The sequence below is a fragment of the Panthera tigris genome, chromosome A1 (genome assembly GCF_018350195.1).
Source record: "Panthera tigris isolate Pti1 chromosome A1, P.tigris_Pti1_mat1.1, whole genome shotgun sequence".
In the NCBI taxonomy this organism is placed as follows: domain Eukaryota; kingdom Metazoa; phylum Chordata; class Mammalia; order Carnivora; family Felidae; genus Panthera; species Panthera tigris.
The window spans coordinates 113,061,898-113,078,965 of NC_056660.1; the positions used below are offsets into that span (position 1 = coordinate 113,061,898).

Genomic DNA, 17,068 nt, shown 5'->3' on the forward strand with positions numbered 1-17,068 from the left:
GCCATCTGCCCCCTTAGGCCATGCACTTCTTGAGGCTTAAGGCCCTGCCTCCCTCCCACAAGGCCCCTGAGCAACACGGACTGTGCCTTCACTAAATACCAGGCACCAGAGATTGACAGGAGCTGATCTCATTCATCCTCAGAATAATGCTACTAAGTGACCATCAGTGTCATGATTTAAGTGAAGAAAACGAGCATCAGAAAGGTTAAATCACTTGCCTACGATCACATGGCCACCGAGGGGCTGAGCTGAGATCCACCAGATCCCGCAGAGGGGAGAGCTCCAGCTTTACCCTGCACCACCCTTGGCCACAGCAAGCCCAGAACATGGGCCACCCAGCACATGTGAGCACTTACCGAGTAGAACATTAACATACTCTGTAAAGCAAGCAAGTACCACTCCACTATAAGCTACTACTAGTAACTTATATTACCTTTTGTAATGGTAATGTTTGTAAGCCTGCCCTGAGCCAGTTTTAAATAAGGAGGTGAGGTGGGAGAGAAGAAGAGAGGTCTGACTCTCTGAAGCACCAGGCGCCTTAGCTAAATTATCACGTCTTATTCCTCGAAGACTCTGAGCTAGACATTATCATCATTTTATAGGAGAGAACACCAAACTCAAAGAAACCTCTAGCTTTCTAAGCCTGAAGCCAGTGGGTTTTATTTCCCAAAAACCCTGCTGGAAGATTCTCAGGGATTAGTCACTGCTCCGAGGGGTGGTCTCCTTCCCGGGCACCATTCCTTGACCACTGTAGGGACGCCTCCAGCTATGGCCAAGACACTCCCCACCCTGCTACTCTTTGGCTGAAAGAAAACCAGGAGAGCCAGAAGTTCCAGAATATTCAGGTCAGAGCTGTGAGGTCTCCTTTCTCCTCCCTAGCTTTCCTCTTTCCCACAGGCTGACGAGCACGGACTCAGAACAGAAACCCCCAGAGTTCAGGCACTGGGAGAATGGAAAAACACAAAAAGGCCATGAATGAGCCACTCATTATCCTGGTCCTCAAAACAAAAACCTGAAATACCATGTGATCCAGTAAATGGCTTGGAATAGAATACAAAATACATCCTATATACATGTGAGATCTTGGGCTGGGCACTGGCGGGAGAGATGGGGAATAAAGGTGACCTCCAGATCTTAAGCTTAAGGGTCTTCTGCCTTCAGGTGCCAATGACTCAAACCAAGTCCAAAAGCACTGATTGGGAAACACGGACAGCACTCAGCAGAAATGGAAAGGCTCCATGGGGCAACCAGTATTATGTTGGGCAAAGAAGACCACTTACAATTTCTAGCAGGTGGAAATGAGGTATTCTGGGTAGGAGCCGCAAGAGCAAACATGGGAAGGAGAAGAAACTGAAGACATGGTACAGAATGTTCTAGTCTGGATGTCTGTGAGAATAGAAGTTCTGCTTTAGACTTTATTCCATAGTCAGTGAGAACCACCGTCAGTTTCTTGGGAGGGCAGTGACACACAGGGATCTTCTTTATGATCCTACACTCCATCAGCCATGGGGACTGGAGTGGACTGGAAGCACCAGTCAACCGGGACCATGGTTCTGCTCACAGAATGGGGCTCTCTGAAACTCCAGCCTTAGAAATGAAATTCCAGGCTGGATTCAGAGAAGGAGAGATAACGTCAAAAGGCAAGACTGGGAGGGAACCTCGTGCTGGCTTCCCAATCCGAGAAGCTTCCAGCTTGCCATCAGCTTTGTGCCTCTCTTTTGCTGCATTTGAATACAACATTAAACAGAACTGGAACTGTGGTCCCCATGGAGGCTGGAAACTTTGGAGCATTAACCGACAAACAGGCTTGCTGCTGTGCAAACTCCCAGGGCAAATGCAAAGTGTGAGCTAATCTTGCCGCCATCACCAATTCTCTGAGCTGAGGATAAAGTATGATAATCTAAATCAGGCTGGGCAGACGTCTGCCTGGGAAATCTGATTAGGTTTGCTTGATGATTACTTTTCATCCTCCAGGAGACCACAGGACATGGTGGACCAGACCTGGTCATGAAGGTGACAAGCCCCCAGTGTTCTAGTCCCCAAGGCATGCATCTGCCAAACTTCCATTGTTGGCTAAAGGGGATACAAGGACAACAGTCTGCAAATAATTTTTGCAACAATGGGTTCATGGGAAGAGACCCACAGAGCTGAAGAGTTCAGAGCCTCTCTCTGTATAAAGACCATATGTAAAGCATAGGCTCAAGGGTGCCACCTGTTTGCTTAACATCTTCTGATAGATACCATCAATTCTGAAACGGAGCTTAAAATGCTCAGGAGGGCACACCTCCCCAGCCCTCATCATCTGTGGCTCCCCACCACCTAAAACTTCAGTCTCTGCAACGAATGACCTGCCTGCGCCTTCTTTCCTATACCATACACACCTCCACGCCTTTGCTCTACAGTTTTCTCCACCCCAAAGGCCCCTCTTCTCCTGGATAAATCTTAGTTGTTCTTCCAAACACAACTCAGATGCCTCCTTCTATGGGAAGCTTTTCCTGAAGAGTGTTGCAGCTCTTGATTTTTCTACAAATATTTGTCCATGTTTACTGTATGCCCAGGACAGTACTATCATGATCCCCACTATGCAACGAGGGACCCCAGAGAGGTTAATGTGCCAGAGGTCACAGAGACACAGCCCAGATTCACCCCATACTCCAGTCTGTTTTTCAGAGCCCTTGCCTGAAAGACCTCCCCGTTCACACTTAACCTCTGCGTCAACATTTCTTTGGATCTGTCTTTCCCACCAAACTGTGAAGTCCCCGAGGGCAGAGATGGAGCAACCCATGACTCGGGCCAGTGCAGGGATAGTGACCTGCTGCAAGGACTGTCAGGATCCCCAGAGATGAAGGTCTCAAGCTGAAGGCCAGTGCAGCTGGTCATGGCGCCATCAGGCTGAGCCTCTAAACTCCAGATGTCCCCCTCTCTAGAGCCACATGCCCTGGACTCCTCCAGCCAATCACCTTCCATGTCTTCTATGTTCATGGAGACTTGGTCAAGAAACATGAACGTTTTAGTAGGGATGCACTCCCACGAGTGGAGAAACAACTTCTAGTGTATTTGTTAGGTACAAGGCACCGGCACTGGTGTTCTTGGTATAAATGGCATGAGAACCCCAGGGAGCTTCCCCAGTCTCTATCTGGAAAGAATAGGTAACGCTCTTTGTAAACACAGGACATTTAATTATGTATAAATACATACTTTTACCCATCCCTTAATCCCACGAATCTGTACGGAGTACTCACTGTGGGACAGGGACTGTTGATACACGTGAGTACCACTATCTGCCCTGGGTGAGCATCTGGAAAGTGGGGAGAGCAGGTGTAGAAGTCTATACAAAATGAGACAGCGACCTGCATGGGGTCACAAAAGGAAGAACAGCCGATTCTACAAAGACCAAAGGGCCCTGGAAGACGTCCTAGCCTGCAAACCATCATTCCCAGTATAAGTATCTGGGTCCCTGTTCTCAAACCCAACTGTACAAAAAATACGGATTCTTAGGTCTCACTTCCTGAAACTAGAATCCTGATGGCAGGGCCCAAGATGCTGCACTTTTAAGTTCTGCAGGTGACTCTTGTGCATTCTGTTTGGCACTGGTCTAGGGACAGGATCTGGGAGCTACTGCTCTAGGACCTTGGGGACCTGGAGAACATCAAGGAGGGTGAGGGTAGCTCGGGGAAGGCTGGAAAAGGCCCAGATTAAGCCAAAAGACTTTCAGTGAAGTCTGGTCTCTACCTCTTGCTGCCTGTGTAGACAGGGGCAAGTCACTGTGCTCCTCACACCCTGTCCTCCCCAGCAGGCCAGGAGGCCCAAAGGGTGAAGGTCAGACCATCCAGATAAAAGTCCTGACTCCACTATTAAGCTGGATGAGTCTGGGCAAGTCACACCTGCCTTCTCTGTGAACTGGATGCTTATCTACCATCACAGTCAACATCATTGCGATGGGAAGGCAGTGCAGCCCTAGGAATGAGTCCAGCAACCACCAATGGAAGGGTTCTCCAGGCCAGGAACCAACTTTATCCAGTTTTTATAACAGAGCTGTGCTTTCTTTAATTACTATGTAAAGTACATATTCTCCAGTGAGCACGTGGAGTTTTGCTTTCTCCCAAGGGTACAGAGCTGTGTACAGGAGACTAGCAAAATAAGCTCATGAGTAAACGTAATCCAGATATCCAGAGTCGAAGGAAGCCCCTGAAGCAGGCACAAGCCTGGTGCAGGAACAGACGAGCCACTCTCCCTGAATGACCTAAGCAGCTGGCCACAGAAAGCCATTTTCTCTCCCAGCCTTCTCCCCTGCTCCGGGATGCCCCATCATCTCCTGACACCTGCCACCCAACACGGCTCGGGCTCCTGTCAGTTTGGGAGAAGGTAAGGAACTCCCTCCCTAAGCTTCTGGCTGCAGCTCGACAAGGTTTCAAATAAACTCAACAAGCTGAAGAAATCCAACAAGAGGCCACAGCCCAGTGCAGGGAGTATAAGGACAGCCACATTAAAACCCAGCTCCCAGCCCAGGGGATGAGTGTATGGAGGGCAAACAACATTGAGACAATGGAGTCCCTCCTGAGAATCCTGTGTTGGTGTGGTCTCTCCCTCCAGCCTCCTCCACCGCCCCCTCACCTCCCTCCTCACCTTCACCTTCAGTGCCTCTGAGTTCTGACAGGACTCCCAAATTTGTCCTGCTCAGAGGCCATGGGGCCTGCTGTGTCCTCTTCCAGCCTTGTCCCTCGAGAATGTCCCATGCCTGGCTCTGACTCACTCCCCTGGCCTCTTCTGAAACATCTCCAGCTCAGAGAGGCCACTCGGACCATCCTTCCCTTCTATTTTCTGTCACTGTCACCTGTGCATTCCCTTCACAGAACTGAACCATGCCGTGATCACTCTGTCTGTTCTTTTGTCTGCCCTGTTGACCACTGTATCTCCAGCACCGGCAGAGCAGACAGCAGAGATGGGGACTGAAAAAGCCAACAAAGGGAAGGGGCAGGGGTGAAATCAAGGCACAAAGAGGAGGAAACATAAAGGTTCAGATGGAAGAGAGAGAGAGAAGAAAGAGAGAGGCTGGAACAGAAGAGAACACAAGAGAGACTTTGTTGTGTCCTGAGCGGCCACAGGGATATTTTTATTTCTTGTTCTCTGCGCGTTGGAGGCCAGGAAGGCATTACACAGGTTCCACTGCTTCCATTTCAAATGTACTTGCTCCAGGGCTCCAGTCACCTTCTCCCAAGCCCCTCCCACCAGACATCAGCTACCAGCTGGCCCCTGTGCCCAACTGCCCTGAGGGAAGAACCCCGAGGGGCCTGAGCTGAGGCAGGGCCCTGGAAGTGCTCAAGCAGATGGTGCCGGCTCCAGCACTGGAAGAGTCTCAGCAATTATTTTAATTTGTTGACTTTCTCTTTCTAAGTCAGGAAATAGAAGCAAATTACCTACACCTGTACGACTTCCATTCCTGACAGTTTGGTAGCAATCACGTTTCTGATCCAGGGCCTTCCAAGGCTCCTGAGCCTTAATAAAGTAAAGAAAGGCCCGAAATTTTCTGAAAGGAAAGTGGTGAATGCAGTGGGGGCTGGTGTGTAATGAGGTGACAGACTGTGGCACCAGGGTGCTCAAGGGGAGGCCCTGTCACCAAGGGAACAGCAAACAGATGTGAGCTGGGCCCACAGCTCAGGAGGTACCTGCAGGACGAGAGAGAGAGAGAGAGAGAGAGAGAGAGAGAGAGAGAGAGAGAGAGAAATTGAGAGCGCGGGCAGGGAAGATGCAAGCCGGCCCTCTGCCAGCTAAAGCCTTTCAAAGCCCAGCCCTTGATCAAACACACAATGAACATGGCATTGCTACAAGACAGGCCGTCACTAACAGTGCTCCACCCTGACAAGTCATGAGAAACAAAGTTTTCCAGACACACAAGTGGGGATGGCAGAGTGTGGAAGTTGGGAGGATGGCCAGTTACTGCAACCTCGTGGAGGCTCATCGTACAGGTGAGGCTTAAACAAGGGCACGTCTGACACAAGTGGGGCCCACAATATGCCTAGTCATGATCCAAGCATCAGTGCACTACTTTCAATCTCTTACAGTCCTGAGAGTTGGCAGCTGGGTGGACAAGGCAGTAAACCAGGACCCACATCAGCACTCAGTGTGTTCCTACCATCTCCACTGCCTCAGCCTCCGCTCGGGCTGCATCCTCTATCATTGCGCTCCAAAGGGACTGTTCTCACCAAGAGGTGAGACCTGCAGGCCACCCTGAAGGCCACATCCCAGTCCTCACCTAGCTTGGCTCTCAGCTCCCTTGTCTGCTCACCATGTGCCCTTACATGAGAGATCTAGGAAAGGGATGATCAAAAAGAGAGTGACCTGCAAAACCAGCTCAAAGAGACTCCTTCCGAGGACAGAGGGGGAATGACCCTTGCAGCAGAGCCCAGCATACATGATAGCCTGGCAATGGTGCACAAATCCAGCTCTCTAGATGTGAAACCCATAGCAACAGAGCCCAAGGTTACCTGTTAGTACCCCCCGCTAAGAGGAGCCACTCTGGTCAGAATAAAGACAAGCCTAGGAAGCCCACAGTTAGTCTAAGTTAGAAGGATTTCTCCCACTCCCAAGCTGCCTTCCTTCCTGATGCCTGCCTGTGTTAGGCTTACAGTCACCAGCGTGGGCACAGCCAAATGAGTCCCTATGGCCTGGGGCAGCCTCCTCTCCAGGCACCGTAGGACTGTAGGCAAGGGAGAAACGCCATCTGACTTACACTTGAAAAAGATGACTCACCACCTATCAACACAAGGATGGACAAATGAATCATGCCCCCAAAGGACTACCAGCAACTAATGCGAATGAGCTGGAACTGCGTGAAATCAACAATCAAGGTATGAAGTTCAGAACATGTAAAACACAGCACACATGTTTACTTACAGATACACACAGAGGGAAACCACAGGGCTGTAGTACCTTTAGAGAAGAAAGAAGAGAATGAGATCTAGGAAGCAAACACTGGGGTCCTCACTAACAAATCTATGTTCTCTTGTTTCTTTAAGTAAATGATCTGTAGCCGATAAGCTGTGTTAAAACTGGTGGGCAGACAGAGTTGTGCTTGTCAATGTGCCACTTAGGAAGAAGAAAGCATCACTGTGGGAGGCTGTGTGGCAAGCATGGGAGGGGGCGAGAGGGGAGGCAGGTGGGCCAATTGGGAGGTGACTACAATTGTTTAGACAAGAGATGGAGAAGAGAGGAGTGGCAAGGGGAGATAATTCTTCATGTGTCTTGAAGATTACCCAGCAGGCCTCAGGTATTGACGGGATGTGGGGGGCAGGTGGGAGCAGGTAGATGGGAAGGAAGCACTTTGATGTCCTGATTCCTGGTCACAGTAACGGGGTGGTGGGAGCACTGACATTGGGTGAAGGCAGCGGAGGAGAGCCAACTGGCCAAACCATGGATATCCAGAACCAGCCATCCTCAACACCGTATTCTACCCAACAAAGTGAGAGACAGACATCTCCCCAGACCAATAATGGGCCATCACCACAGAATATCCTGAGAATTCTTTTATACATCATGCTTGGTGCCTGCCTTTGATGAAATAACCCAATTAAGAAAGGGATGGAAAGGACAGAGCTGAAGCCCCGAGTAGTAACACAGCCTGCACTTAATTCTGCCCTCAAACCGCTGGGTAAAACCAGCAGAGAAAAATGGGAGGTCGAGACGGTGCCTATGAATACTTGATAGCTCAATATAGCTTTGGGGGTGCAAATGACTATGACAGATGAACAGCGCCTGACTGCCCCTGAGAAGTTACATTAGTGGTAATAATGGCGGGCTATAGGTACAGAGTGCTGGTAATTTATTTCCCCTTTAAGGATATGTTAGGAAAGGCAGATTTAATAGTGTGGAAATGAGAATGGGTGAGACAGAATGGTGCTATCATGTAACCAACCCGTCAGGCTGCCCCAGCCCCACCATAGCCCAGGACCTGCTCTCTTCTCCCAGAGGCAGCTCTGAGGCTTCTTATCCCCCACAGACATGCCGAGAAACACACACCTCTCCCTCTGTTGGGCAGAATGGGCAAGTATATAGGTGCTCATCTAATCCCCAGGCTGCTTGGGGTCTTGGTTTTCAGGGCATCTGGTATGCCAATGTGCCCGTTTCAGACAGAATATTCCCAGAAGGCAGGGACAGAGTGTGAGCCTGCCATGCCATCACCAACAGACGGGACAAGAGATGGGTGCAACACAAGTTCTTTTCCTTCAAGCTTTAGAATCAATAACCCCCTTTTCATCATCAAGGGGAGAGAAGCCGAACGGAGGCCTTCATCATTCCCGTTCATCAATGAAGTATTGAGTTTGGACTGTGGCAGGCGCTGTACCCAGCTCTCCAAGTGCTCGCGGTGAAGAGGACAGACAGTGGAAAGGCAGTAAGAACGGGATGAGAGGCTCTGCAGCACAGAGGGGGGACATGTAATGTCTAGGGGAGACCACTCCACAGCTGGCAATTCTTCCTAGGAGAAGCTAAGACCTGAAGGGCGCGAGAGAGCGTTAGCCAGGTGAGAGTGGAAGAGTGTTTCTCGCACATAGGCAAAGGTGCGAGAGTAAGAGACCACGTGGCCTGTCAGTGGAACCACAGCCATTCAGTTTTGTGGAAGCAGGTGGAGTGTGCAGAGACGACAGTGGAAGGGGGAGCAAGGGCACCAGTCTCTCTTTCTCAGGACTCAGTCCTGTGTGGTTCTGTCCTGGGAGATGGAGAGTTGTGGACAGCCCTGCCCTCCAGGAGCTCACAGAGCATAGCCAAGTCTTATTTCCACACCCTCCCCTGAGACCCCCACTCCCCAGAACCAGGGTCTGCTGAATTTGCCTCCAGAGGGCAGCTCCCACCCCTCCACTAAGAGCTCCTGCTGACTACGATCCTCCCGCATCCGTAGGAAAACCAAGGCTCAGCAGGAAAATCCCATCTTGTCCCTCCACAGATCACTCCCCATTCCTGGTCACAGCCTTCTGATGAAGCATACTGACACTGCATATGGCAGCACAAGGGACCCCGTCCTGTCCGCTCAGGGTCGACAAGCTTAACCACAGGGAAAACAAAATGCTAAGAGTAGCCACTCTCTCCCTGATGCAATTCAGTCTCCCTCCACGGTCAGCGTGTGAATTAGGAAGACAGAAGGGCCTGGCAGCAGTCCGTGATTAAATCCACCATGCAGCAAAGGGCTCATCCATCACTGCGTTTCTTTTCTTCTCACCCAAACAATGTCAAATGACCCTCTTAAAATCTCAAATAAATAAGGTGATTCGGCCTCTCTCTTTAATTCCCCCTCACTGTGAGCATACCCACCACATGTGCATGGTTTCCAATACCCCTCCCTCAAGGTTTACTAGCTATCTTTCCAACTTTAATGATTCTCTGCCCACATAGGCCGTCTGGATTCCAGTGCTCTGGTTTTGCCTAACTCCGATTTTTTGTTAAGGATCTCTTAACAAAGCGAACACGTGGCCATAAACTTAACTGAGATTCAGCCCTAACATGCATCGCTATCACCCCACTAGGCAGGGGGCAGAAGGAGATGTGGGAGCAGGGGCAGTGGGTGAAGGATGGGGCCAAGGATCATGGCTACCCTGTTTGGCCACAGGCTATAGCAGGTCAGCCTTGAGCTTGGACAGCTCCCAGTGGGCGTGGCATGATGTGGGGGTGACCCACAGTTCCAGATACATGAGCTTTATGTCAGTCATCATCCAGACTGTCGGCTCTAAGGGAGGTGATCAAGCCCAGCCAAGTTCACTGACCCCTATCATTGGAAATGAGAAGACAGTTGTGACTTCATGCTGATGGGAAGCACCAGGGTTTACATCTCTCCAGGCATGGCTGGCATAGACTCCTCTAGGAAAGGGAAGCAGATGTTAGCACTCCAGGTGGCAGTAACTATGCATAATGAGGGGCACCTGGGTGGCTCAGTTGGTTAAGTGTCCAACTTCAGCTCAGGCTATGATCTCATGGTTTGTGGGTTCGAACTGAGCATCAGGCTCTGGGCTGACAGCTCAGAGCCTGGGGCCTGCTTTGGATTCTGTGTGTGTGTGTCTCTCTCTCTCTCTGCCCCTTTCCCACTTGCACATGCACTCTCTCTCTCAAAAAGAAATGAATAAACATTAAAAACATTTTTTTAAATATACAAAATCATGGGGACCCCTCTGAGATACAGTGATATAGAGCAGGAAATATAATGGTCTTCGACCCATTTCCTGACACAGAGCTCCTAAAATACCTGAAATTTCCTAGGTAAGGAGAGTGATAACGGCGTCTCTCATTATATTAATGAGGGGCCTTTGGGAAAGCACTTAATGATGGCGCTGGTCACCCTGAGAACCAGCCATGTGATTGGACAGCTAGAATTTGCAGTTCCGCCCCCACGCCTCCAGCTGGGAGAGTGACTCAAGAATGATCTCAATCTGGGGCGCCTGGGTGGCTCAGTTGGTTAAGCGTCCAACTTGGGCTCAGGTCATGATCTCGCGGTTAGTGAGTTCAAGCCCCGCGTCGGGCTCTGTGCTGATGGCTCAGAGCCTGGAACCTGTTTCGGATTCTGTGTCTCCCTCTCTCTCTGACCCTCCCCCATTCATGCTCTGTCTCTGTCTCAAAAAAGAATAAAGGTTAAAAAAAAATTTTTTAAGAATGATCTTAATCTTCCAAGGCCCATGATTGAATCAACCATGCCTAAGGAATGGAGCCTCCATAAAAATCTTAAAGGACTGGGTTTGGAGAGCTTCTGGGTTAGTGAACACATGAAGATTTGGGAAGGGCGGTGCTCTGGGAGAGGACGTAGAAGCTTCGCCATGATCTGACTGTTCCTGAGTTTTGCTGTTTTATAACAAACCAGTAATCTCATCAGCACAATGTTTCTCTGAGTTCTGTGAGCCACTGTAGCAAATTCATTAAACCCAAGGGTGGGGGTTATTGGAACCCCTATCTAGAGCCAGTTAGTCAATTGGCATCTGGAGTGGTTGGGGAGGGGGCTAAGGTAACTAGGAGGCTTCACCCTGGGGAGGCGGGAAAAGTTACTGAGGGATGAGGGTGACTCTTCTAGGCCACCCAAGTGTCCCTGAGTCCATCAAATGAACATTTACTGTGTGCTCAGAGCAATGCTACATGCTGTGGAAGATTCTCAGAAAGAGGAGCCTTAGAAACTCTCTTTTCATACTTAGCATTTCCATCAACCATCACCTCAGTCCCTCCTGTTCCCTCCACTATACTGACTCCATCTATCCCCTCGCATCTCCAGTACCACTCCCTCCCAGTCCAAACCAAAACTTATCCACAGCAACAATCTCTCAACCATACAACCCCAGCCCCAGCCCTCCTTACGCAGCCCAGCCTCCACATGGTAGCCAGTGAAAGCTTTTCAAAACACAGATCTGTCATTTGGGTGTCCACACCCACCTGAGAGCCCTTCAGTGGGCTCCCACTGCTGCTAAGGTAGTGATACATTCCCTAAGGTGCTCTGCACACCCCTGTGGTCTGGCTCCAGCCAGACCCTCTGAACTCTGGCCTTCCTTCAAGCCCTCTTAATGACTACACTACTTTCCATGAGAGGGCATTTCAGCATGCTGTTCCCTCTGGCTGCAATTCTCTTCCTTCTCTGCTTGACCCATTCATCTCCCTCCAGTCTCAGCTGGAATGCAACTTCCCCAAGGAAGCCTTCCCAATTCATCTCTATGTCAAGCCGTCCTCTTATAACCATGTGGAACACAGTGTGCCTACTTGACATTTACCATTGTCTACGAGCCATATTTACTTATGTAATCACTTGGTTAATAGGTCTCCTCCCTACACTGTAAGCTCGGGGACAGCAAGAGATGACCTTGTTTCTGTTGTTATTCTGTGGTCAATACTCAACATGGTGTCCAGCACCAGGCGCTATGAGCTTAGTGTGTATTTGTTGAGTCCAAGAATCTTCACCCCAGCAGTTTGCAATAGCTGGTCTAGTTATGATGATGATTCACACCTCATTTCAAAAAAAAAAAAAGGACATTCAAAAATGAAAATAAAAGAGCCACCTAGAGTAGATGGACGAAGACTTGGGTGTTGAGGATTCTACCTGCCCTGTGACTTCAAGAGTACGTTCTGAGCAGGACACCTATTAGAAGACCATCACCTTCATCTTGACAACCCAGGTGGGATCCTGGGTCCTATGGGCCACTGTAGACTCACTGATTCTGCAAAACCTCCAGATCACACTCCAGCATGAATCTCTCCACACTGTACAAGTCCAAGTGACTCTGGACCTTCCAAGTGCAGGAGCTCTGGGAGCCCTGGGCCTCCAAACGAGTGACTGTCCTGAGCAAGCCTCGGATGCCGGCTTGATGTTGCTCTGCTGAAGAAGAGAGGTCACTCAGAAAACGCTCAAAGAGAGATCACGATACTCCGTGAAATGCGGTATGAGAGGACCTGATTAGAATGAAGCAGGGACACTCCCAATCCTAGCTCTGCTATGCACTAGCTGGGTGACCACCAACAGAAGTCACTGTGCCACTTCAGGTCAGTTTTCTCATGTCAAAAGTCAGGATAAGAATCCTAATATCTACCTTCTGAGGCCGTCGTGAAGATAAATGAAATAATGTGTGTAGCATGCCTGGCACAGAGTACGCAAATTCCAGTTTCCGTTACAAGAGAAAAAAATCCCGATTCTACTTCTCTACAAAAGTAGATAAGCTTAAAAATCAAATTTGGGAACACATTGTATTCCTTTAAAAAAAATTAAGGTTCTTCTTTCCTGACTATCACAGTAATACATTTTCACTGAGAGGCAATATGGAGTAGGAGATAAGGACCCACCGAATGGATTCAAATTCAGCACCATTTCCTAACAGCTGATTAGCCTGGGGCAAAAGCTACTTAAGTTCACAGAGTCCAATCTCCACATCCATAAAATGAAGATGGTAATATTTCCCAGTTTATAGCCTAGCTGTGGAAATTAAATGAGATAATTTATGGGAGATTCTTGATACAGCAAGAGACACCTTGTGAGGACTCCGTAAACATTGTTTCAGTGGCCATCACCAATCGTCACTATTGTTGACACCTTTGAAAGGCAGAAACATACAAAAAATAGGAAATGTAATTTATAATGCCACCATCCGTAAACAACATCTGAGTGGGTTTTTTTCCTTAATAATCAGCCAGTAATGTTTACAAAATTGAAGTCACACAATATAAACTTAGCTGTATTCTGCTATTTTCATTTTTATGTCATAATTGCTAAGAACATGATGTGAAAGGTTCCGTAATATTCCATCATACGGTAGCATTAAACGTAGCCCATCCTAATAATTTTTGCCAGATGTTGGTCTTATAAACAATGCTGCAATAAATGTATTTCTGCATATGTCTTTGTCCTCATTTCTACTTATTTCTTTAGGAGAGACTTCTAAACGATGAATTATTGTTTAATAGAGCACATAGATTTTCTTTTTTTTAAATTCTTAATTTATGACAAAGTGCTTTCCACAATTTATGTGGTGCCTGCCACATTAGTTAGCATACTGAGGGGCTGGATAAAGAGCTGTCAGAGGGAGAAAACAAAGTAAGCGTTGTCTTTTTAAAAAATACAGGCTTACTTAACAGAAGAAAGATTTTACCTTTTGTTTTACATTTCTTTGAATGCCAATGAAGTTTAATACTTTTCCTTATTATTTGTCTATATATCTTTTATGAAATTTTGTACTCCTGTCTTTGGTAAAATTTCTTTATCTTTATTAATTTATAAATGCTTTTTATATATGAAAGCTATCACCTCCTTGACTTACTTGTGACAGTATTTTTCTTAATTTACTTTGTGTTTTATTTTTGACACAAATTGTAGCTTGATTTTAATGTAGTCAAACCTTCTAATTTTATTTACCAGATCTACTATTCTTGGGGTTAGATGAAAACTCAACCATGTGCTCTGCTAACTTTTGTGTGTGCTTATTTTTTATGCATAACTCTTCCAGATAAATGTGTTTTACTGGTTAGCATGAGATGACTACCTATCTTAAAGTACTCTGCCAAATTTCCCAGCACCATCTGCAGAGTAAATCTGTGGTAGGTCAAAGACCTACCAGTGACTACTGGGATTTATTTCTGACTATGGATTCTAGTCCACTGTTATGCCCAGTGAATTTTACATCATTCACCCTGAGCTCTTAAGGGGAAAAATTCCTGTTCCTCAGAGCCTGAGTCAGTGGATCCTGCCATACTGTGACCCAATATGGACATAACATAAGCACATAAGGACATAACATATTGCTGCCTTCCTTCAGATCACAACCACCTATCATAGAACCAGCCTGGGTATTAACACGAAGGCCTCAGTGTGCAGATGAACAAGGTATCAGTCTGTCACATGTCTTTAGTATCATTAATACCATTCCAGCTGAGAACCTCACCTCATGAATTCTCTTCCAACCCACACAGTTCATGTTTTCCTCTGTATATATTCTCTGAAGTCCATATTGGTCAGGAAAGAGCCTGCGGGGGTGCCTGAGTCACCACACAGCTAATTTTATGAGCAAAATGTTGAGGAGTCAAGGCTGGTTCTCAGCTACCTAGGGCTGCCACCTAAACCTCATGGGTTTTCAGTCTCTAGTTGCTCCATTAGCCTCATTAACCCCACTGATCTCTCCATCTTCCTTCCACACTTCCTCTACCTGGGCCTGGGACAACACACTCTCCTGGTTCTCCTCCTTGTTTCCAGTTTTTTCCCTCTTAGCCTTTTAGTACCTCCTGCTCATCTTCCAAGCTTCTGCATGTTGGAGATGAGTCATTTGTCCTAGTCATCAGACCTCTTTGCCCTTCTGCTTATACTCACTCCCATGATGATCTCATCCAACCTCAGGACTGTAAGCACCAAGTACAGGTTGATGACATTTCCAACGTGGGTCCTTCCCCGGATATTCAGACCAACGTATCCAACTCTCAAGAGCTGGACTACTAACACGTCCCAAAGTGAACTAACCTTCCCCAGCAAACCAGCCCCTGCCGCAGTCTTCCCCCCTCAGAGTCCATCAGCAAATCCACCAAAATAGAGCCCGAATTCAAGTGCATCCTTCTGCCCACACTACCACTTCCCTGGAGTGAGCCATCACCAAAAGCCTCCCAAATGATCTCCCTGCTTCTGTCCTGTGACCCTCTTCAGCGTAAAGTCGAAGTCCTTACCAAATCATCTCTCTCTTCTTATTTCCTAATATTCTGCTCCCTCTTCACATTTCTCCAGATTCCCCTGTGATTCCTCAGACAAGCTGGGCGCACCCCGTCCTCTGGCACTCAACGCCTACTGCCCGTCGCCCCGGCAGTCCTTGCCCACAAATCTACCTCCGTCGGGTCCTTTTTAATCACCACCTTCTCCATGAGGCCTACTCTGGCCCCAACAAAAACACTCCCAAAATAAAAATAAAACAGCAACTCCCTACTTTGTACCCCCCTTTCTTGCCTAATTCTTTCTCTTTAGTGCTCATACTAAACAGACTCAACATATTAATTACTTAGCTTGAATTCTGATTACCCCCCTCACTAGAACCTAAGCTCCATGAAGGCGGGCAGTTCTCTGTTTACTGCAGTACCCATGGAACCAGAACAATGTTTGGCACATAGTAGGATCTTAGCTACCCAGTGCATGAGTGGATGCATGCATGGGATGGCTATACAAATCCCTCTTTTTGCAAACAAGGAGGCAGAGTAGTCAGAGAGTCTCCTGGGTCAGAATTTGAATCCATACTGGCTCTACAAGGGGGTTTCTGTCTACAACCCTGAGAAAAGGATGAAAGAGGTTAAGACAGTGATGCTATGGACAGAGACCCGATCTATTAACACAGTGTGCTCTGTGTTACACTGCAGGCCAGATGTCCACTGTCTACATCTTTAGAATGCAGTTTTTTGGGGGGCGCCTGAGTGGCTTAGTCGGTTAAGTGTCTGACTTCAGCTCAGGTCATGATCTTATGGATTGTGGGTTCCAGCCCTCTGTCAGGCTCTGTACTGACAGCCCAGAGCCAGGAGCCTGCTTCAGATTCTCTGTCTCCCTCTCTCTCTGCTACTCTCCCAAACAAGCTCTGTCTTTCTCTGTCTCTCAAAAATAAATAAACGTTAAAAAAAATTAAAGGATATAGTTTGGGGAAAATATTAAAAGGGGAACAAAGTAAATCTCAAGGCAACCGTCTTCCTGAGTTGGCCCAGGAAGGGAAAAAGGCATCCGCAACACAGTGCCCAACCCTGACTGAGACAGCAAGTGACAGATCTGACTGACAGACAGACAGAAGAGGTATTAAGTCATCAGAAAAAAAGAGACCAGAATGGATGGACCAGCAGAGAAACATGGTACACATGTAGGGGCCCCATGGATGAAATGGTGATTACAAAACAAAACAGTCCTAATAAGATTACAGCCGATAATGAATCTGCTACAAAACTCTGGAACGATGTTAGGATTTTAATAAGCATCCCCCAAAGATCACTCAGTCAATTTCACAAATGCCCATTCTCATCACTTAATTCTAAGGGGGGCGGGAGGCGGCTCCACCTAGCTGTTTCTAAATTAATAATGTGCTTCATTTCTGTTACGCCTCAGAAACAAAGCCACTGTAACATTTCAAGCTGTTTTGGGAGAATTTTAATATTCTCCCTGCTGATATAAACAGAACCTTATTAACTAAGTCCCAGAGATGCCACATTTGGGATGTAATCCAGGCCCCGCTGCCAACTGCAATGTTAACATTTGAAAATACCTCATGTGCACACTTCATTTGAACAAGTACGGCAATATAAGCTTTTCCCCAGAAAAATGGAAAGGAAAAAAAAGGTAACTCTGTATCCCCTTGAAAAGGCCGCTTAATCCGGATTTGGACAAAGAATACAAGAAAATGGGACACACTGTTCCTCTTTTTTTTTTCCTCATCATTTTTCCTACCATCAGCTCTCCCTCAGCTCTCAAGGACCTGTGTTGTAAATACAGCCGGGTCCGTTCCACGCAGGGGGGAATAAAAAGAGAAAACCCATGTGTCCCACATCCGGGTGGAAACGACATCACAGGAGGCCACGCCCCCCCTCAACCCAACTGAGGCCCGGATGTGGCTCCCTG

The 17,068-nt window shown here is 47.7% G+C and overlaps 1 protein-coding gene across 2 annotated transcripts in view; it reads right to left on the reverse strand.

Moving 5' to 3' along the window:
- The window catches only part of SPOCK1 (SPARC (osteonectin), cwcv and kazal like domains proteoglycan 1), a 510,780-nt gene that overhangs the window by 193,817 nt on the left and 299,895 nt on the right, over window positions 1-17,068 (reverse strand). The window contains exon 4 of one of the 2 annotated variants that reach the window (XM_042984416.1): window positions 6,895-6,930. The exons of the other annotated variant lie outside the window; for it this stretch is intronic. Within the exon in view, the coding sequence (XP_042840350.1) occupies window positions 6,895-6,930 (36 nt within the window). The remainder of the gene's footprint in view (window positions 1-6,894; window positions 6,931-17,068) is intronic. 2 annotated transcript variants of the gene reach the window in all.